Source organism: Anoplopoma fimbria, chromosome 14, assembly GCF_027596085.1.
Source record: "Anoplopoma fimbria isolate UVic2021 breed Golden Eagle Sablefish chromosome 14, Afim_UVic_2022, whole genome shotgun sequence".
In the NCBI taxonomy this organism is placed as follows: Eukaryota; Metazoa; Chordata; class Actinopteri; order Perciformes; family Anoplopomatidae; genus Anoplopoma; species Anoplopoma fimbria.
Genome location: NC_072462.1, coordinates 12,305,710 through 12,330,011, shown reverse-complemented (window position 1 = coordinate 12,330,011; position 24,302 = coordinate 12,305,710). Strand labels below are relative to the sequence as shown.

At 38.6% G+C, this 24,302-nt stretch overlaps 1 protein-coding gene across 1 annotated transcript in view; it reads left to right on the top strand.

Moving 5' to 3' along the window:
- arhgap24 (Rho GTPase activating protein 24) overlaps positions 1 to 24,302 on the top strand; it is a 59,998-nt gene that overhangs the window by 7,345 nt on the left and 28,351 nt on the right. The window contains exons 2-3 of the mRNA XM_054612658.1: positions 926 to 1,150; positions 13,648 to 13,735. Coding sequence (XP_054468633.1) covers positions 941 to 1,150; positions 13,648 to 13,735 — 298 coding nt within the window. The 5' untranslated portion in view covers positions 926 to 940. The remainder of the gene's footprint in view (positions 1 to 925; positions 1,151 to 13,647; positions 13,736 to 24,302) is intronic.

Below are 24,302 nucleotides of genomic sequence, written 5' to 3'. Positions count from 1 at the left end.
CACACACTGATCAGATGTTTGCAATCATGGATATATTATAGCAATCTTCTGCTGTGGGCTTGACTTTGACAAGTCATATTGTCTTGTACCAACAGTCCAGTAGTCTTTTCATAACTTGGTGATTTGAGCTACATGCTAACGCCAGCATGCTACTATTCTCATTATGACAATGTTAGTAAGATGATGCAAAGCAAGCCTAATGTCTATCTGGTAATTGCTAATTATCCCTAAACAAAAAGATCAACCCAGCTGTGCAGCAGTTTAACCAGTTTTTTTTTATGCACTAGTCAACCCTACAAAGTCTCTCAGTACATGGCCCCTTGAATAACAATCAACCAGATAGTAGAAACCCAAAACCCCAAAAGTGTAAATCTAAAGAATATCATAAAAGTTCCCCTTTAACAATTAATTTCAGTTGCTTAAACATAACTATACACTTACCATACAGTATTGCTCCAGATCAGGTTTCATCACTTGAAAATTAAATATTCTGTCATATTAAAACTTCAAAACATTTTAAAAGGTTGAGGGGTTTAAAGAGACTGAGGGACAAAATGTTACAGAGAGTGGAGAAAGCCTGGCGGGCCAACATGTGTAGGTGGGTGACACAAGATAAAAGAGATTAGAGGTTTGGTCTGTGGTCTTGTTATCTGGTTTATGAATTCCTCCTCCCACACTTCCCCTTCTGCTCTTGCCTTCTTGCACTCAACACTCTGCTTCAAGTTACACAGCCCTCCATGAAAATGTCTATTGTAAATACACTTATTGAATTTGAAAAGGGAGCGTTTATGAATTCTGCAGCATCTGTTTGTAATATGTTGTATTTGTTTATATTCTGTTCACCTTTTGCCTACTTGGAACTTACAACTTCTGCAAACCTAAACAGAATTAACCTCTTTTGCCTTTTTTGTTCCTTTTTTTGCAGATTAGAGTTTCTGCAATGGACGACCAGTGTGTGGCCCACGGCAGTCCCCAGCGCGGTGGAGGTCAGGCCAGCACAGAGATCCAGAGGCAGGGACGGCCGAGTGTCATCAGGTGTGGGTGGCTCAGGAAGCAAGGGGGTTTTGTCAAGACATGGCACAGTCGCTGGTTTGTTCTGCGAGGGGACCAGCTCCACTATTACAAAGACGAGGAGGAGACCAAGGTCCTGGTAAGGCTGCACAACACACTGAAACACTAAACCAAGACGAAATTATTAAATGCCAAGTCCTTTAATCATGCAAGAACTTACATAATGGAACATGTATTAGTACTATTATAATATAATACATTCATATTTATTCTTTGTGCATTATCAAATACCAGAAGTAAGTAAATGGAATTACACAAAAACAAACATTGAGTTTGGGCTGCTATACAACAATGTACTGTCTCAACAAATTAATTGAATCTGTTTTGAGCCGGTCAAGCTGTCATATTGATGTGATTCCAGCAGCCGACTCACTTGTTAGCTCATATTGATTATGAGCAGCTGATCAGATCAGGGAGGTGCATGCTGCAGCTGATAATATTTGGGAATCTTTTGGCTCCCATTTACTGTGTCGGCTGCTGCAACTGTTCCTAGTCAGGTTGTTTGATTTTGAACAAGTTAAGTGTGCTTGCACATTGCCACACAGAGACACAAGAGGGAAAGAGTCACATCTGGACTTGAAGCCCTTTTCCCAGTCCAGGAGTGAATGTGAGTAAAAGTGTCTTAATGTTAATTAGCCTGACATTCATTGTACGTTAGGAAGTCCGATAAATAGGCCAACAGTTTGCTCATTATTGGAAGTATTGATACCACAGGAGATATCAGATCAGATATCAGTTTGAAAATATCAAACACAGAAAAAAATGTTTGTATGGTATGTTTTGGCAGATAACGATAACGATCAAAAATATGTTTCATCTCAGCGTCATGTCCTGCTTGTAGAAAGGCACAATGCCTCGTGGTAAACTCGTGGAAAGATTGGTTAGGTTTCGTAAACAAAACAACTCGGTTAAGGTTGAAAAAAAAACATGGTTTGTGTTTTATTATTAACGTAAAAACATAATGTAACAAGGTAGCCAGCGACAATAAATGACAAATGCTCTTAGTGGTCTTTCTTAGGTAACGTAACGTAACAAGCAGACTTAATTTTTTGTTAAACCAGATATATATTTTCAATAACTAACAAAAACTCTTGTATATAGTACCAATTAATAGTATAAGCCTGCATTAGGATAGCATGTTTATTTAAGGTAAATAACACAAAGCTTTAAGGTTTTATATTTCTTATTTAAATCACTTTCCTAAGCTCAGAATGAACAGTGGTGCATCATCAAGTAGCTGGCTAATGTCCCACTGTCTTACTTACTTTTATGAATATATAACTACTCTACTGAACACTTGCAAACTAAAGGATCACCTGTGGTTCCTGTAATTATGGTATTTTGTGCAAATATATATATATATATATGGACACCTGGGGTTTACAGAGCAGATGTATCTCACAGCCAAACGAGTCAGGTTGTTGTTTCGACTACGTAACTGTAAGTCAAATTAAACTGTGGTGAGCTTGTTGTCACTGAAGGGAACACACAAAGCTTCCCTGAAAGAAGAAGAGGAGACAGTGAGTGATGCAGACAATAAGGCCGTCTCTAACGTTACTGTAGCCGGGCAGCCTCTCTCACTGAGCATGTGTAGACCGAACAAAGAGGCAGACACACAGACTTTTTCCTTCTCATTACAAAGAAAAAACACAGACATGTGGAAGAGGGATAAATGAATAATTTATTTTTATTCAACAAACTGTCAAACTTGAGTTTACAACTGAGTCTCAGAAAAATGAAAATCCGTTGTCATCGATTTATGTTACTTCTGTTTTAGGGCTGTTCAGGGATCAGTTGGCTGGGATTGAGTGTCAGGGAGCCAGGGACAACTGAATACAGATTACAAGTGATATTAAACGAGTAGTTCGACATCTTGGGGAAAAGGCTTATTTGATTTCTTGCAGAGAGAGATGATGCTCACAATTCACAGTGTGATCTTTGATTCCAATTAATTCAATCAACCTGATAGCTTTTAATACATTAGCAGTTGTTTCCTGATCACTGACTACCCAGTTATTTAAGTGTTACCCTTTTTTCAATAGTCCTTTTTAACTGAAGCCATTTTGACTTTTTGGATTAAACACAGGTGTAATTGATCAAATTAATTATGGCCCAGTTCTAATTAACTTCTCACAGTTATTCCAGTGAGCCAGCATGCAGAATACTAGGAACCTGACCAACCTAAATGAATCAGGGCCCTAATTAATGTAACTAATTACACCTGTGTTTACCCTGCAATGACTTGTCAAAATGGCTGCTGTGAAAATAGTAGAAGCCAGCTGTTTCACGCCAGAAGCTCTGTTCTTTGTCTGCACCAAAAAGAAAAAAAATACACAGATGACCACAACCATTTCTAGTATACTATCCACCCAAACAATATCCTCTTTTTCCAGAGGAAACTTGAACACTTGAGCACAACCGAAATCTTCATTCTGCTCCACTACCCACACATGTTCGTCTGGCTGATTTCCCAGCATGCTCAGCTCAGCCAAACCCAAAGCCACACCAGCAGCAGAAGTCTCTGAAGGTTAAAGATCCAGACCTGAAGGCTGATACATGGAGAGGAGATACTCTTCACTGCTATTTCTGGGTTGCTCCGGTTCTTAAGTTAAAACAGGAGCACCAACTTGTTTTGCCTAAGCTGTTGGTGCTATGAATATGCTTTGGAGCACTTCCTTAGAATAATTTACAGACGCTGACAGGAAGCAATTTGTTTCCCTTTTAAACATTCTCGCCGTCTATATTTACATACCCAGAAATATTATTTATATATGTCCCTAAAACTTCAGCTACGCTTTGATATTTTGTCTTTTCTCTCCTACTTCTAAAACAAAGCCAACATAGATTTCAGATACCTAGAACTGCTACTTTTTTTTGCAGAGAATGGGAAATTTGAGTAAAATGAGGTCAGGTACAGAGCAGTGCGTTCAAAGTCCTTAAATCTTTGTGACCTCCAAAGCAGCGCAGCATGGATATAGCCTAAAAGCAACACCCTAACAAGACCCAGCACCCAGCAGGATACAAGGTGACTAGTCTAGAGTTTCCTGTCCCGAAAGAAAAAATACATGTAGGGCAAATAGGAGAGCGAGTTGTTCCTATAACCTTTAACACTGACGTTCAAGATCAGGAGAAAACTGTGTTCAGTGGAGTTATATCTCGCTGTCCTGAACCCAAAAAAAAAATACTGGTGTGAAGCCATATTTAGATCAGCTATTAATTAATTCTCTCACATTCTGTGAAGTCTCCATTTGTTACCTGTCACATTAGCCTAATTGCTGCTTCCTCAGTGGGAGCAGGAACATCTGCCCCTCTCCGTTGCCCATGGAAACACAGACGCTGATTAGACATGAACAGTTACATTCAAACAGGAGGCTACATTTTCTTTTCCTGATAAGTTATCTCTTGTGGGCGGCCCCTCCCTACTTATTACTCATTTAAAAAGTAATACAATTACTTTAATTACCTGGTATAAAAAGTAATACAATTACTTTAATTACCTGGTATAAAAAGTAATACTTACGTTTCTCGTTATTTACCAAATTACTTACACGTGTTTCTGGTGAGTGTAAGTAAGTCAGATATCTATTTAGCAGATATTTAGCTCTGTTTTTGGTCTCCACCACCTCATGAGGGAATATCTGTCTCTTTAGCAGCTAAATGCGACTTTATGTTTTGTCTTTTTGTTGCTTTAAATTGTTGAAAACAGCTGTCTACTGCTTCAAAAATGATGCTAATAGAACAATTACGAGTGATAGTTGAGGGAAACTATAGAGTCAGGTCAACCCTAAACACTAACATGATTAGTCATTTGATCATTAAAATAATCTTGATTATAGCCTTTTTTTGTAATGATCGTTTTGGTTAATTTGGGATCACATTGAAATTCCCGCCAATAAGTTGTAACAGTTATAATAGGGAGATAAATTAATTCTCTCCAGACATAAGGATTCAGTTGAATCAGTGATAGTATTTTTTGTAGGAATGCTGTATTGGCCAGATGTTCATTACATTTTTGTGTCCACCATTTGTGTGTTTATGTGCAATACACATTACATAGTAGATCTTCTGTACTGAACTGGTCCTCAGAAAACAAAGGAAGCAGTACTAGCACTTAAAAACTTTATACAGACATAAGATGAGCCGCCCAGATGAATTCTGATGTTTGCAGATAACATTATTAGAAAGAGTGCATTGTTATTGTCAGCACTGGACCATGTTGTGTCCTATACAGTCTGGAGAAACCTCTCTGAGAAATGCCTGGAATCTGAAGAACGGGAGTCAAATGGAGGTGAAAGGTCACCGAAAAGCATGCGTAGGGTACGGCACGTGTGGGCTTAGCGTCAACATGCCATCTGCCTGCCCTTACTCGCCCGTGGAGATGTATGCACGCACAAGCATGCATGTATTCACTCACATTCTCACACACACACACACACATGCATGCTCTCAGCTTTCATCTGGCTGAGCCGTAAACAAAGACAGGATTCATTCAGTGGCTGAAATGGTTTGATTATTGTAATTTAAACCACTTAGCATTAAATCTGTATTCCAGTGAAGTAATGAGAGATTTAATGAGAGAATTTTGTGAATGAATACATTGAACCAATTTTATTATATTATAATGTAAGTAGAAATGAAAGACATGTTCAAATGTAATTAGGACATTACTATTCTAGTCACAACAAGTCTTACAAGTTCATTGATACATTTCCATAACCCGAGGTCTGACAAAACGATCTGAAGGAAAGTACTTTAATGAGGAATTGCAATAAATCAATAATGCAACAGTGCAATAATGTACCGAAAATCCTTTGTTTTCCCTGCTTGAGCTGGAAACCGTTTGACCTTGGCATTTAACGGGAGTAAATAAAATGCCACTGCGGTTCTGTAATTATTCATACTGCAAGACTGTGTCGTCTTGCTGCCTTCTTCATGAAACATTAACACTGTACCATTTGTCTGACCTTCGCTGCTGCAGTTGCTCCAAAGTCACTTTTGACATTGACACAACAAAGACGATGGTTACACTTGGGGCTTCTACAGAACCATCTGATCATATAGCAGAAATGTATACTTGTATGTGTACTCTTATGGTGCGAAGGTTTCAGTGAGTCACATCACATCCAGGCGTGATCTGACTTGAATGTCAAAGGAATGTGGACAATAACGTGGACGTTATCCAAGCACCCTCTTGTGTACGTCATTAAATGCACGACTGACATCATCGTCTGGTAACAGATCCAAACACAAACTTTACGTCTAAGTGTTACATTAAGTCTTCATGCACATATTTGGGCATGAATTTAACACAAAAGTCAGCATGAATGTCTTTTCTTCTGTTATTCCTGACAATAATATTTACGAACAGGCATTTTATTCAGCAGGATTAATACATTAGAGTAAGATTACATTAATCATAAGACAGTTCTTGCTGTCTGTATTTCTAGGATGCACACTTAATATAGAGACTACTCCCTTGTGTTTAATAATCTCTGTATTGATGGATGTAAACGTCTCTTACTGGACATGTAATAAGTTCCGGCAAATTCAGTTTGCTGAGCACTTTCTCTGTCACTAATACCTTAGCCGGCATTAGGGTACTACTATACATTTTAGGTATGTGCAGGTGCAGTGGTATTTGAGTGGGAGAGCCCATTTCCTCGCAATAAATGAGTGTGCAGCTGGCGCAAGAGTTCTCTGGAATCACATCGAAATTCTTCAAACACAACAGGATATTCAGTTGGTATCCCCGGGCAAAAGACCATGTCTAACCTACAATACTTCACTTTCCAATAGCTACATGTATTATACTGTGTATTATCCCACAGAATATAATTATAAGAAAAAACTAAGAAATTGAACTGCAAGTGGCTCTAATCAATTAATTATTATATTAACAAAGGATCACATGGCAACTTTTATGTGAAAGGGGATTTGACTCACTGTTTTGGCTGTTCTACTTTCTGAATCATTTTAAGATTTAGCTTTCAGAAAGGGATAGCTCAGATTTTTCTGGCATAAGGAGGTACCAGTTACTTACCTGTAGTGATATTGATTAAAAAAAAATCTTATCTGAGGAGAAATTAGAAGTCTTCTCATATCCTAATCCATCTGATGATTTGCTAAATGTATCATAACAAATGTGGTAACAGAGACTTTAAAGATACTAGCTGCTTATTATTTTGTGTGGCAGCCAGGTCACTGCTCGGTCAGTCCGCAGTCTGCGACAAAAGTGACCTGTCAGACAAAAATGTGCATCAGCAGTATCAGTTGATGCCATATAATCATTTCCACTGTGTCCTCTCAGATGCCCTGGAGGAGGAGCTGAGAGCAGAAGCGAGTATCAGAAATACACAAAGGATATCTGTTATAATCCTGTAGTCATCTCTTTATTTCTGTTTGCTGTGACCAGTAAATCAAAGTCATGCTTGATGTTTTGGTATTATAGTACATAGTATAGCATGTCTCAGTAAAGTGCTCTAAATCATTAGCTTTAGAGAGCGCTTAATGAGTAGCAGGAAGGAAAGGGTTTAAATTATTACTAAGGGTACATCAAGGGAGAGTGCATGTGCAAAGGGACATATCAATATACACTATATGCACACATGCAGCCAACAAATGCTCACAAACACATAGAAACGGACGGTCACAATGCACAAAACAAAAATGTAATCCATCAACTAAATCCAAAGATGTTTTGAAGGTAACTTAACCAGTGACCTTGAGCTATTGCAATAAACTCATTCAAAAGTACTGGACCACAAAGCTTATTTTTTTTATATATTGTTGTAATTGATGGTGTTGTTTTGTCAACTGTACATGGATATTCATCTTGACCAAGACTCAAAAATGATTTAGGCCGTCATGATGCATTCGTCGCACCAACCAACCTTGTTTCAATCTGTTTCATTCTTGTTTTTTGGTACAGACAAGCAAAATGTCATATTATCACTACTTTTTCTTCTTCTTGGTAGCCTGTTATCTTCAGGTCTTGGGGTTGTTTACCATTTAAGACTCCAGTCAGTCTGCTTTGAGATGTCACACAAGCAGTATGGCACACAACCAAACTACAGCGGAAGAATAGTAAATGAACATGAAACAGAAGTATGGTTTCTCTCTGTATCTGTGTAGCTGTGCTTTAGTTTTAAAGGTGGGACCAAGGGTCCAGCTGCAAACTAATATAATTTGGGAAATAGTTGCTGCGCAGGATGCCCATCTGCCTGTTTCACGGTGGGTTATTTGTATACTTTGCAAGGCAAAGTAGTGACGCCTCCTGCAGCTGTGCTCTAGATTTAAAGGTGTAGATATACTGGAAGTTCAGCTGAATATGCAAAAGATCAATTTCACAGGAAACACGTGAACTCATATCTTCAATTTATATCTTCAAACAGTAGTTAGTAGATAGTATTATACAGTTCTTTGCATAAACGTGTATCCACATGCTCAAGCCTGCACATTTGCAACTGAAATGTCATTAATTGTCACGGTATTTTTTGATAAAAACTCTCTTATGTTAGCCACAGATTACACCAACGTAAAACTAATCACCATCAGTATGCAGTATGATAGGGTATGATACAGCATGGCCCTTACAATGACATGGCACTGTGTATCTGAACATTAGCTTTAGAGGAAGATTAATCTATAAAACACAAAGTCAAGGGAGCACTCTAACTTTAATAAGATTACATAAAGACAGAAATATATTTAATAAGGTTAAATAAAGACATTAAAACTACAAGTAATTAACATTCCTGAACCATTACATTCATCTCCTCTTAAGGTTTTTTATTCAGACTGTGTACCCTTCAATCTCTATCATTTTATTTGTATAACGTTTCACAGTAATTGCTTTGCCAAATAATGTTTTTTTCCCTATATCCATCCTTACATTTCATGAATTGAGAAAGCTCAGATTTAGGCAGACGGTATTTTAAAAAACTTCTCATATGGGAGTTTTTCTTGGAGGAAGATAAAAGGTATCTGCATCGGGCTGGCAGCAACAGCAGCAGCAGTGATAGGTGTTCCTGCAACAGACTGACAGGACAATGTGTGTTTTCCAGCTGGTTGCACACAAATCACTGGCGGCTTTCATATTTTTTTGTTTTAGGGATTTAGTTTTTGATGGATTTGCTGTGTGAGTCAAATAGGCTTGCTGATTCTTGTCCTTGTTGTCTGCCTGGTAGACAGTCAGTGTTTTTAGCAAACACTTCACATTCTCTGCTCAACGTTTACAGCCTTGTTTTGTGATATAACTTTTTAATTCCACTCTTGTTAATTTAAATCGTCCCTGTATCATCATCATCTCATGGTTTATTATGGATAACTTCTCAAATCATTAAGACCAACAATAAATACTGCAAGTCAATAAAAATTAATGTAGAAGTCCTCTATTCTTTCCACCCTATTGCGTTTGACTGGCATTTTAATTTTTGTAGTAAATGTCATGCAGTCGTAGCCGTGGGTTTACTGAATATTTTTTACTGTGGCTTTTGAACAAGGCTCAGCCACTCAGAGCTGAAGATTGGAGCTACCTGTTTTATAACTATGAAATAATGATGACATTTATTGGATTGATGGACTCAGTGGAGCGGTCAGAGCAGAACAACCATCTGTGTTTGCCACTTGAGTAGACAGGTCTTAAAAGTGGAGACTCGGAGAGTAAAAATAATAACAAAAAAGGCAGACAGACGCACTTACACACTTACTAGTCCACATAGGGGGAAAAAATAAAGGTAACGTCTCCAGGTCTCCCACTGAGTCTGACTTCCTGTGTCTGAGAGGTCACGGACGCTGGAGAACAGTAATTATTGGATAAAAGGGCCGCTGATCAACCAGCCAAGGTTTAACGAGCACTTAAACGACCTGTTGCACCAATAACTTCTGCCTAATTGACTTCAGTGTGAGCATTTATCTGTTTGCAATCTGAAATCAATTTCTGCTCCACAATATATTTCTCTGTATTTCATTATTGTGTCACATATCCTGTTTCCTACATTTATTCATCAAACCGGATCATTAAGAAAACCAAGGTTACCGCTCAACTTAATTATTTAGTAGCCCATGTTAGAGACACAGTCACCAGGAGAAATTCCAGGGGGGCAATCATTATATTCTTAAATCTTCTATAATCAATATGTGTATATTAACAATTGATCTACTTAGAGAGGGGGTAGCTGACAGTGATGAATGCCCAGAGAATTATCACACATTCGTGCAGTTAACCTTGTAGAAGTTTTAAGCTCATGCATTTCTGATCTATAAATATCACCGTTTTGGTTCACTTTCACTGCTTTCATATCATCATTTTCATGTGCAGGAGGCAGTTGTTTTTTTGCAAAAAGTAAAACAAAACACTGTACATTACATGATCATAATAAAAGGGCAGGCAACGTTAGCAACTAGCTGTTGAACATTAGCGTTTAGCAGCTAAAAAGCCAGATATTTCCTTCAGGAGTTGGTGGAGACCAAAAATAGAGTGAAAAGGAGAGTGAATATTGGAGTTACATTTATTATGTGGCCAGAAACACCACTCCAATTCAATGATTATGTTGCTCTGTACATGCTGGATGAGGAAAACTTTAACTTTAAATAAATCATTACAAATAACCTTTGCAACTGAAGGTAAAGGTTGCCCAATAAATCAGATTAGGTATTCACTGTTGGGGCAACTTTCCAGCTGACCAATCCAGCTGTTAACTCCCATGAGCTTATCTTCTTAAAACAAAACGCTAATGCTATTCTTAACTCATTAAACGATGTAGACATTGACAGAGGAAAGCCTATCACATGTCACTGTGTCTTCCTATCATTTTATTGAGAAAGCCAATCTGACCTATTAATGAAACATCCAAAGCTGCAGGGAACAAGAAGGCACACTGTGACATTAAACCCATAACTGTCAATATTCTCCAAACAAACTTGAGAAACAAATGTCTGGTTTATGACCGAAACGGGCTTCACATTTGGATTTAATTGCCACAGTGCGTGCAGGTTGGTCGGACATACTTGTTTAGATGTGATTTTCTGATCAGAGCTGGAGTCACACTCAGTATTCTGGTATTTGCCTGCAGTCTGAGGAACCACTCTAAATTTGATTTCATTTGAAGCATATTGTTGGACGTGGACTCAGAAACAGCCTCTCCTGACAGGCCAGGCTGCTGCTTACAAACCTAAGCCTCCTGCTGTCACTTTCCTCAGACAGATTCCTCTGAAACCTCCTCCGTCCCAATGTGTGTGTGTACAGCTTTCTGGTTGAGAACAACAGATAAGTGGGTTTATGTCATTATAGGGTTTCCAAAAAAAATGACCTCATCTTTGTTAACAACAGTATAAAAATGCAGCAAACACCCAAAAGCAGTTTTTTTGTTTTCTTTTTTTCCCTGTTGGATTGGGCCAGGCTACCGTACTCTTTGCTTGGTAAATATTACCCTGTCTGTGGTAGGGTTTGTCTGCAGCAAACAACAGACCACCAGGGAGGACTTCAGTATGGAAAGTGTGGCTGTGGCTTAGAAACAGAGGGGAGGAATATCAGTGGTGTTGTGGCTTTATAATATGGAGGGACTACACAGCTCTTTTTTTTCGAATGCATGAAGTCCAAAAGGCACATATCTTTGAAGTCTATCTCACCCACACACGTTTGATTTAAGTCATCTCTTCTTTCCCTGGAATCAGTACATGACAAAAAAAACCCCATTTCATCCCAAGAAACCGAAGCTGAACAGATTCTGTTGCTGACAACCACATCAAACGCGCTTTCTCTCCCTCATTCCTCCAGTTTGGAGTCTGTCTGTCCCGTCTTTATAACCCCCTTTTAAGGCACTTCATCATGGGGCTTCAGGTAGAGTTTCTACTTCCTGGATGTCACAGTTATGGCTCATTAAAGAGCTCTCTCTCTCTAAGCAGGAAGGAAACTGACTCCCTTCAGATCCTAATGTGTGCCGGTCCTTAATACTCGCACTGTCACCGATGCACATCTTGTCTGCGTTAACGTGAACCCAGATAGAGGGCCCTCTAATGACTGTCAGATGCTCCGTTGTGGCTCTGACGTCCACGTTGTTAATCAGGTGAAAAGGCACAGTTTGAATGCATAAAGGGTCGAAGTGACTACTCTGTGTCTTTTAGGATCAACACATGCAAGCACTTGGTAAAGTAACCACAATGCTGAGTGTAAGGTGAATCCAGTTTATAGATATAGAGTCTCCAACTCATTTTCAGATCCTTTACCTCAGTTTGGTTGCAACTAATGATTAGTTTCTTTATCGAATAATCAATAGATTGTTGGCTCATACAATGTCAGAAAACCCCCCAAGAATTACACATTCAAATTGTGTGACCAACAGTCTAAAACCTAAATATATTCAGTTACCTGTCATGGTATACTAATAAAACAACCAAATACTCATACATAAGCGGATGGAGTCAGGGAGTTTGGGGGTTAAATAAATGCATTAAACAATTAATTGATTTAGGTTAATCAGTTTAAAGATTAATTAATCGATCGTGCCTGTAAAAAGCAGAAGAACCACAATGAAAATAACACTTTTATTCTTTCACAAGTAAAAGTCTGGCATGCATAATTTCACTGTAATAAAAATACAGAATATACTTAAAGTGACTAAAATAAAAGTAAAAAATTAGGCAGCTGAATGGCCTCTATCAGTTTTATATGATTAATATATTATTTGATTATTATTACAGATGCAGTCAAAGTGGAGCTAATTCTAACTTCTTTATATCTTGTTGGGTAATTTAATCAATAACAATATATCGTATTTCATAACGTGTTTTGTGGGTAAAATGTTAATCAGGAAAGTAATAAGTAACACTGCTATCACTAATATGACCACAAAATAGTATTTCTGGTCCAGTCAATGAGTCCTTCAGTCTCTTTGAAGTCTACTTACACAGATCTGGCTCACAGCCTTTCTAACAAACAGGAGATATCAACGCTAAGGTTATTGAGAGGTTGACTTTGGGAAAAGCTGATGCTGATGCTCCTGCTATTTAAAGCAGAGAATCTTTGGCCTTCAGTGTCACACAGATGATGTATCATTGTGGACAGACGGTGATCCTCTATAATGCTGCCACTTTGCCACATTTTGCAACAGCTCAGCTCCTTCATCCAGACCCGTCCCCTGGCGATCTTATGCACCAGCTTATGCACATGACAACGCAAAATCCTTTGACAAACCTGTCAGTGTTTTAAAAATACTTCTCCTGTGATAATGTGTGAAAGTCGGTGTGATGCTGAGCTCGGGAATGCTGCCGTTACAAGGGAAGAGCCAGGAACGTTGTTCAGAATAACCTGTTCTAGATCAAATGTGCAGTTACATGTAAAGAAAATATATTAAATACATATATGAATCAAATGTTTACTGTGTGGTCTTAAACCATGCACCATTTTAAAATCATACTGTGAAAATGAAACATGTGTCATATGTAAAAAAAAAAACAACTATATATACTCTTCAAAAGACAGTCAGTGAGTCAGCATTCAATCCTAAATATTTGAACTAAAATACTCTGTTTGGGATATTGATTGCATCTGATCAGTTTGCTCTTTGTTCTCTGCAGGGAGCCATTTTCTTACCTGGAAACAAAGTCACAGAGCATCCAACCAGCGGCGATGAAGGGGGGAAATTTCTCTTCGAGGTCATTCCAGGTAGGAAAAGATGGGAGCAATTTAATCCCTTGTTATCTTTACTTTTGGCAAAATGATCATAGCAATGTCGGCTAGAGCGGCAACAAAAACACAATGTTATGATCACTCCTGTCTGCAGCAAATACATTTAAGTGAAGTCATAAACTCTGTGAGAATCATAAGGAGGAAATGTATACATGCTGCTTTCCATGGCAGAAAAAAGTAATTTGCTTGTCTGCTGTTTGCTGGAGTTGCATATATGAACTTTGATATATACTGTTAGTAATTTAAAGGGATATTTTTGTTGGAAATATGATCAACTGTTGCCAAGAGAGATGTGAAGACTGATACTCTCCTATTTACACACTGAATATGGAGCTTTAGCCAGCAGGTGGTTAGCTTAGCTTAGCTTAAAGACTGGAATCAGGGGGAAATAGCTAGCCTGATTTTGTACAAAGGTCTAAAAATATATGTCTATCAGTGCCTTTGTATGTTAAATCCATACAGATTTAAAAACCTAGAGTTTAAAAAAAGTCAGTTTTTGTTTTACAGTGACACAACACCCCATATAGCCCCTGTCTATAGCCATTATGCTAAGCTAAGCTAACTTGCTGCTTTGCTGTACCCTTATATTTAACAGACAGATATAAGAGTGGTATCGATTATCTCGTCTAACTCTCTGCAATAAAGAGAATAAGTACACTTTTCAAAACTAATCATTTAGTTCAAAAGCTTGGCTCACAAGTTTACTGAAACCACTGACCACACACACACACACACTCCCACACACACACACACACACACACACACACACACACACACACTCCCACACACACACTCAAACACAAACACATGCACAGACGCCATGAGACTATATGGAAACTTGGTCGAATACAACACAAAGGAATAGGGGTATTTTCCCAGGCGGAGCGATGCCTGGAATGTGAGTCTATGGAATAGATATTTAAAACACACATTCACACACTTGGGACATAGAGACAGCTGGTAAAAGATACAGTAGCACCAGTTGATCCATCCACAGTAAAAACACTGAGGAAAACACACCGGATGTGTGCAGAAACGATTGCATTTTATTTATCTTTTCATTTCGCCACTACTGTTTCTCTCAGAGGAAACCAAATTATATATTTATATAAGACATTTTCTCACATGGTTTGTGGCTCCCACTGGACACACACAAACTCAAAAACTGTGTGACCTCGCAGATAATGGTGCAGATAACACTTGTCAGTAAAAGGTCAATTAAAAGCTGAGACTGAGCCAGGATTAAATAAGTAATTTGGGCAGTTGGCCCAAGCTGACAGATGAAAAGTCCAGGTGTGTTGTAGGTTCGCCTGAGAGATTTTGATGGTGTTTTTGTTTTTTGGTTGAGAATGACCTTGCTGGTTTTTTAATAGCTTCCACATAAGATGATGATTAACAGTTCCCTATAGAGATCATTTGATGCACTTTCAGTTGCAGCCACTTCATGTTCACATTGAAATGAATCAAAGTCAACTTGTCAAATTGTGATTAATTATACTCATGGTGGTGTTATAGAGAAACAAAACAACAGTTGAGTTTCCATATTCTTGTATGCTTTCGCCATGGTAGATTACATTTTTTATGTATCAGCACACATGTAGTGGAAGACTTTCTCAAGCTTCATCCATGAGGATGTAAAAATGTGTTCAATAATCGGTTATGCTTGTGCATTTGGGCAGTACTTGGCTAGATGAAGCTATTTTGCACAACAAAACTAATCTGTCATGAAAGGAGCAAAGGGAAGTTTCACAAATAAAACTTTATATCTTCATTTCTCTTTTTGATGTGGTAAAACGGTATTTTTATGCTGTTGATGTAACAATTGTAGCTACAGTGCTGATGTTTATAAGAGAAAATGTGTGTGGCACATAATTCAACATTACTTAAAGATGCATGAGGCTTTGTTGACATCCATAAAAAATACTTTTCTCTGGAAATACGATGGTTTTTTATGGCACTTCTGCATGTGATCTCTGTTCTGCACCAAGTTGCCGGGTGACGTCAGTCCTGTTCCCGTGCAATTTGAATTTTGTAGTAGTATGACTCTAAAGTACTGAGCACATGCCTCGCTGACTCATTTCGCCCTCTTTCAGTCCCTGTTTCATTTCCCAGAATAAATGAACAAGCGGAAAAGGAAAATTGTAATCCAGTGAGTGAGTTTTCTCTATAGCAGTCATAACATCACTTCCACTGTGTGCTGCTTCCAGCTGCCATGTTCCTCTCACCTGAAAGGCCGTCATCTGTCTTGAGTGTCTTGGTCATCCATGTTGGATGTAAAGGTTTTTATTAGAATGTATTGAATGTGGTCAAATATTTGAAAGAGAGCAGTTTAAAACTTGAGTACTGCATGACTTCAAGGCAGCAGGGATAATACATGTATTACTCAAATACAGTTACTGTAAATTAAATGTTAACGGATTGATGTAGCACCATATGATTCACTTTGAATTGTTGCTAACAATCATACTTATGTAAATAGCTTCACTTCAGTGTATTGTTTAATGCCGGGGAGGTAATTGAAGTACAAATGGTACAAAAGTACAAAAAGTCATAATACTCACAAATTAAGACAGATCATGTGCTTTGAAGGATGTGCTAACACACGGCGGTTACAGGTTTTTGTCCCTGATACATTGGGAATATTGTAGGTACACTACTATGCCATTAGTGAATAAATACTACAGACAAATACAGAGGATCAGAGGATTTTTTTCCTACTAGGTTACCTGATGCCCAGAATAATTAATGGTTTCACCCTTGGATCTCATTTTTTTTCAAACCGAGGTCATAATTGACTAATGAGGCTTTCATTAATGTATGAGTAACATTTGCATAATTTTGTCCCTTTTCAGTAGTGTTGTTTTCTTTTTTTCTTACTTTTTGGAATAAAATGCTGTTAGATAATATATACCCAGATGATTTCTGATTTATTGACATTATTTTTATTCCCAAAATGTTTTGAATTATAGTAAGAGGCAGATCATTTTACATTGTATGCCCAAAGTGTGTTTTTACCTTTAACCCACAAGTGACATATATAGGAAGAGAGTATATGCTGATGCAAAGTGTAACAGTTGCAGAAGTAGAGAGGAGGTATACCAACATATTCTCACCCTGAACGAGTCACATACTGCAGCTTGGTCAGCAAACATGACCGCAATATCACGCTAAAGTCTGCTAATATTAGCTAACATTTGCCATCATAAGATAATCCAGACCAAGTAAAGCTGCAGTGTTTTTTCCATCTGTACCACTGAGATTTAGTTATTTCCTCTTTCAAAGGTTACTTAGTCTCATTTCCAAGAAATATTTTTGGCATTTTCATGTCTGAATATGAAGCTGCAGACCCCAAAATGTCAAGTTCTGTTCTTAGTATTATTGTGTAGTTCCAGTACACAAGCTCTATTCACAGCTATGATTTTCTCTATTTGCTCACACTTCACTCCAACGGCCACAATGTCTGCAGTAAACTTTCCTCTTCAAACCATCAAAGGCCTGGGTCTTATTATGGCTGTGTCTTAAACGCTGTTAAATTACTCACTCTGACTAAAATGTGACTACCAGCATGTTCACTACAAGGGCCTCGCTGGTTGTTAAACACAAAAACGAGGACTCAACAGACTCGAAGAGAGTTTCTTTAAAAATACCACTAATTCTCGGCAAAATCCACTACACCCTCAAACTGCTGGAAAACAAGAACAAGTCTTGTTGTGAAACGGCAAATAAAGAGGTCTCAGAGAAGCAAATGAAAGGAAAACACAACACATATATTCCACTGGTCTAAATGGGGCTGTGCAGTTTGAGCACAACACATGGACAGTCTCTGGCAGAAAGACAGACGGGATGTGATGAGGGGGGGGTTCGAGCAAGGGAAATGGGGTGGAAGTCAGAGTTGTACAGAGATGTCCGTTGTCTTCTAAGGATGCTGGTGAGGTCCGAACACGAGCCGGGTATCGAGTGGCTGAATAGCAGCATCAGGACATCTGCATGGGGAGGGAGACTCTATATTTTTAGCTTTTCTGGAAAGTTTTACTCATTTTACTCTGTGCCTTGAAAAGCTTGACAATTCTGCAAAATAGCTAAAAGAACATGAGGTGTGGCACAATCAAAAAAAAATTCTGTTCTACTCTCGTATTTAGGGTTTTTTCGCTGTGAAAAATCCACATCTGGCTGATGTGTTTTAATCCTGCATAAAGAATCAATGAGATAGAGAGGAGGAGGAGTTATGAAGCAGATTCACCACATGGGAAACAATATTTAGACTGGAATCATGGTTATGTCTTTATTTGTAACCGTCTGACCGAGACACATAGGTACAGACACAATGAGCCTTTTGTTTTGTTTTCGCCCACACTTTGAGACTTTAAGCGCCGGTGGAGTTCTTCCATCACACGGACATGTTACAACATGTGCTAGCACACATGGGCCTGAGCGACAGAGAAGGAGGAAAAACAAACAAAAAAGCATGACTACAGCTGTCAACATTTCTGTTTATGGCATTACATGTTTATTTCGCAGATTATTATGCAGGAAAAGTTTATGCCATGCTTGAGGATTACATTAGAGGACATTTTCCATGTAGCCATATTTGGATGCACCTGCAAACTCTTTCTAAATTCTGCTACTTCCTAAGGGATCACAGGAAAAAGTAGCTTCTTGAGAGTGTATTTCTCATACACAGGCAGCACTGACAGAAAAAAAAAAAAAAAAAATTCTCAGTCCATATATCTGGAATACATATCAGCACATCCTGCTGCTCAGGATCAGCGTGCAGTGTTATTTGATGTTAGTGAATCCTCCTAAGAATGTCAAGTATGATCTGAACACAGCTGTGTGATATAACATAACTCTCGGTTATGAGATTGCAATAGAATGAACGAGCAGAGCCTGCCTTTAGCAAGTGATGCATTTAGACAAAAATGGCAGAGACTCTTCATCTATTTTCCTGTGAAAGCTGCGTACATACCTGTACCTTAAATGTTACTCCCACTGGGATTAATCATCCTAATCCTATGAAACAAGAATCAACACAGGAAACATTCCCTGTTGTGTTTTTGATGGAGAAACAGTGTGCTAGTGTATCCCTGAGCTCTAATAAACAAGGGGCTTTGGCTGTAGAGTTCACTATGTCTCTTTCTCTCTCTAGTTGCCCCAGGATTTTACCCCTCCTTCTCTCAGTTTCTCTTGGTAGTTTAGTTAGAGTGGCTGGTCAGGCCACGGCAAGTCACACCGCTGCTGAATTATGGGAATATTTCCCTTCATTCATCCCCCAGAGGCCACCGTCCCCTTCATTCATGAGAGGACCTTGGGATCATGCTGCCATGGTGCAGGTGGACGGCCTGGAGCAGGAATGCTGTTTACAGGGTGAAGCCTGAGTCTATGACACATGAAGAGTTGAAAGGTTTCCTCTTCTGGCAGCATCAAAGATAATGATTGGCTTCAGCTTATTGTACAAAGTAAAGTAATGTCTAGACATTTCATCATTTTGAGTGTGAGTTGACGTGATGCTGAATCGAGGGATTCTAAATTAAGGTGATAGTGCCCTCATGTGGTTTTCTAAGGCATTGCAGTACTGGGGATAATCCTCTAATCCAGCCCTGTTAATGTTTTTTTTTGTTGTTGTTGCATAGAATAGAATGGTACACGTTGCCACAAAATCAATTGTACAATTGAGTCTATAAGAATCCTGCAAAATGTAGCCTTTGTGTTGACAGTTAATGGGAGCTAATGTGTATATACATGTACCATAATGACGACTTGCTGATGAAGACTGTGAGATGGAGTTGAGAGCTCTGGAAAAAGCGACTTTGTGCACCTTGAGTTCGCATTTTTGTCAGATTTACTTTTGAAATACTTCATACTTTCATTTTATTAAACATTTTTACAGCCTGGTTTTATTCTTACTTTGCCATCAGCACAATATCCACAGTGATAACATTTAATCAGCATATATTAATTTATTTTTAAAACAATTTTTTATTTAGTGCCGCCATGATTAATGCTCTATCACTATCATGACATGTTTGTCTGATGGGTGGCCATAGGCAGTCACCTTGGTGACCTCTGCAGTGACTTATGAGTGGCATATGTCACTGAGGTGAAAATCTAATTTACACTTTGTGTGATTGACTTGTGATAATTACACAGTAAATATGAGTTGGCAGGTGAGGCAGAGTGTGAGTAAATCAGACTTAGACAAGCACAGAAGGGACGTTTGAAGAGATGTTTAGAGCCATCTGCTTATCATTATTAATCTGTTTAATTAATGAAAACTGAAAACAATCCATCATAGTGTGATCGGTCTAGGGATGTGCTTTATCTAATCTTACCTGAACCTCCATAGTCAGACTTCTAATTAAAAAGTAACGACTGAATGATTACTATTAGAGGGTGAAGACAGACGTGCTATTATAAGACCACGGACCACTGTACTGTTCATTATGAGGACGCCAGAAGTTCCCTATAAATTGGCATGTAGACTTTAAGCACCTAAAGATGATGATGGGAAGATAGACGGGTGAATTACATTTTAAAAAAGGCTAAGATAGCATATGGGATAGGGCGGGCTTTAATAAACCAAACAATTATTCCACCTGTTCTTTAATAAATATCAGGCTGATGCTTAAGGCATCTGTGTTTAAGGTTAAGGAAGCCCCCAGTGGAGTAATTGAGAACACATATTAATCTGTGGCGCTGACACTTCACTGTCAGGACGTATTGAGGGGTTTTTCAAATAGGCACCCATGTGTGCTGTGTATGTGTTTGTGCCTTTCCGTATAAACAACGATTCAATGACCACTGGTGCAGCTTTAACGGTGATGATATTTTTATCATATCATGTTATGTGTAGAACTACTATGCACACATTAAAGTGGTGTTTATGGAGTGCCGTAAAGACCTTGGACTATTTTAATCCCACAACAGCCTCACACCTTCCTTTGCAGCTCTATTTCAAGGCATCCTCCAAAGAGAAGCAACTGGTTTGCTCTCACAATCTTAGACTTCCTGTTCTTCATTGTATATTCATTCATGCAGTTACAATACAATTAGTATTATCATTTGATAATACTGTCTTGGTGTGCAGGTATGTCAAAGTTCATGGACATTTAAACATGTGGTTATGATCAAACAAATGCAGGTTTAATTATATTGCACCTTTTAACGATGAGAAAATTCAAAGTTCTTTACATAAGACATAAAGAGGCCTTAAGATAAGATACCAAAGAGACACAAGACAAAATAAAAAGACAGGATTTTAAAAGAGTTAATTGAAATATACAATAAAATAGAATTAAATCAATCAAACAGGAAGATTACAGCTAAGCAGCAGTACAGACAGATCATCTGCATAGAATTAAAACAAATCGTTAGAAATAGTTCACATAGGGCAGATTTAAAAGAAAAAGGTGTGGCAGTGCATATAAAATATACAAGATGAGACAAGCATATATCAAAAGGAAAATAAATTTGCTAAAAGTAATAAATCCCGTAAATATAAATCAAACTGAAAAAAATAAAGTAAATAGATAAATAAGTAAAATGCAGGCTCAGCTATCAAACTCCCAGGAAAGCCTCCCACCTATGATAAATGAAAAAAGCTCTAGGAAATAAAATTACTTCTCCAGCTCCTACACCCACTTCACTGCCATAGATAGAATATATATTAATCCATACAAGTTTGATCAAATTAATCTGACACATAGTGTATAAACAAGAAGCAGCTCTCCGTTTCCACGTTTTGATGTATTGATTTAATTAGCAATTGGATGCATAGAACCCTCAAAGCTTCTAGTGCACCAATAAATCCAGGAGGAATAAAGCAGCAGTATCAAGGCATGCATTAAGAGGGAAAGCAGTGAAATTTATGGATATTACTGGCAAAAATGAGGAAGCAGGAGAAGCATGAGTGACAAGATTGTGTTTTGCACATAAAAGTGTCTACTATCTGTATTTGTAGGTCCTCCTCTAGTCCGTCCGTTCAGACCGCGTGTCCTGTCCCTCTCAAGAATTCCCTTTGTGATTTGACATTTTCAAAAAGGTCAGAAACTGAACTTCTATTTCCTCCCTCTCTGCTTCCGTGCATACATGTTTATGTGTGTATAGACATGTTTATGCACATCCATGTTTTTACCAGCGTGCATATGAAGTCAATAACCTGCTGTCTGTGACACAGCAGCATACGGCCTCCTTGGAGGAGTTGTGGCCTGGCAATCTGCTTCTGTTGACATTTGACATATGGGGGGCCTCTGAGATTCACATCCCCTGTTGTTGTTTTCTTGATAGCTGGATTTATGGTCCCAAGCACCCAGTGTTACAGAGGGCCATCTCTGACCAACACATACAGTGGATATCAATGTCCTGGCGGGCAAGAAGTGAGAAAATAGTAACGCAGCAACAGAGACATGTTTTCATATCAAACTTGTTAATAAGTAACATTTCCCCAGGGAGGATCTCAGGGGAAATGTTTGAGATTGTGTTCATTGTGAATTGTGCTGACATTACAGTAAACAACATGTACTGTGGTTTTTTTTTAGCCATGTTAGTGTCGTGGCTCTATGACTTTGCTGACTTTTCTATGAAGCACCACAAAGCAGGTCAAAGTTTTTAATTATTCTGTGAAATATCTCTTTACCTACAACATGGATTGGGACCAATATTTGTACTGAAATTTTAGTTTTTTAGGAGATGAATTCTAATAATTTTGCTGAACCCCTGACTTTTCATTTAGCTCCACCATGAAGTTGTCACTTGTGGTTTAGTGTAAACTAATTTACGGACTGCGATTGGATTTGATAAACACATGACCCCCTCAGGAGGATTGGTTTTAACTTTAGTAATCCCTTGACTTTTCATCTATTGCTACCATCAGGTCAGAATTTGTAATGTGTCCACGGATTTGGTTTATGATTATTTCCATGGAAGTGAGGCTGCTGCTTCCTATTTGCCAAAGCAGAAGCTCGGGTTGGCTGCAGATAATAGAGGCAATGGAGGATGATTTTTTTATATTTTACATTGGAGTTCTGGTTCATTCAGTTTCCCTGAAGGCGAAGTCAGGACATAGCTTAGTGTGCCTTTGCAGAGGCAGGGAAATGCTGACATTCAAAAAAGAAAATTCAGAAAAAGGAGGAAAACATTGGAGTGTAAGAACATTTCCTTGGCAGAGGTAGCTGAGATAATTATAAATCGCATTAATGCTAAAGCAGTGGGCATAGAGGAAATCAGTGTGCAGTGCAGTGTTTGAAAAGACTCTTCAGTGTCACATATAATTTAGGAGCATCTCCACTGTATTGACAGATGTTGGAAGCAGAACATTTAGGGGATGTTGTCCTCAAAAAGCCCTCAGAAAACTCCTTCTCTCTGAAAGCCTGTGACAAAGTGCTGGAGAGGAAACTGTCGGACTGTCAAATGGATTTAAAGTAACAATGCAGACACCTGCTGGTTCCTCAAAGCAGAGGCAACATCTTTTTGACCCTCTCACAGATTGTTGTACGGTTTGGAGTTTGCAAATCCTGACTACATATGTCTTTGTGGATTAGGAAAAGGTCACTGACCAGGTTACCCAAGGTGTCATCACAGGAGGTGCTGTGGGAGTCTGGGCTGCCAGAGCTGCAGAAGCAAGCTGACTCAAAGGGGTGATCTTTATAATGATCAGCTTTGTTAAAGGGGACATTGGACTCCTTCTGTATGCCTCCCTTCTGCGTGGGATAGACTGCTCATTATGGCAGACGATCTGGACAGTGTTAAGTTCAGGGTGAAATCTGCAGTTTGTGGAAAATATTGTCCTTTTAAGGAGATGATGAGTGTGATGGTTAACATCTCTTAGTTTGAAGTAATGCATGTTTAGAAAAGACATGGACTGTCACATCCAGCTGAGGGAAGAAAAGTCAGGTTTTTAGGGGGGGGGGGGGGTTATGCTCAAGAGTGAGGTTATAATCAAAGATATTGACTCTTGTTGTGAGCTTAAATGATTTGAAAGAATATTTTCTTATAATATATATAGCCTTATTTGCTGACTGCTTCAGCCAGCAGACAGGTAGCTTAGCTTAGCATAAGATGGCAACCAGCAGAGACACCAGAAAGTCACTGCAGCTGACAGGCTAGCAAGGCTAGCAAAATCTAGCCTGTTGACACCTTTGACCATAGAAGTCCATCAAGAAATAGTCACATTACCCCCTATGAAACACTTTCCAGTCTTAAAGCTAAGCTAAGCTAAGCTAACCAGCTGTAGCTTCGCATTTATAAGTCAAATATGACAGTGGTATTAATTAATGATTTCCCAAAATGTTGAAGAATCCTCTAAGAAAAGATGACATATATGTATGTTTTCCCTCGGGATAGGATTTGACAGTTAAAAACACTTTGTTTCGTAAGTGGGAGGTGACAACTTTTTAACAGCACATGAATATGATTGATGTCTTTATATTTTGTCAGTGTCTTCAACATCAGTCTGATCAGTGGCTACGGTCCTCTTGTGTATCTTTGTAAATACACAGTGTGCTGTTTATGAATTCCAGCGATGAGACCAAAGCTCGTGGGAGCTCGC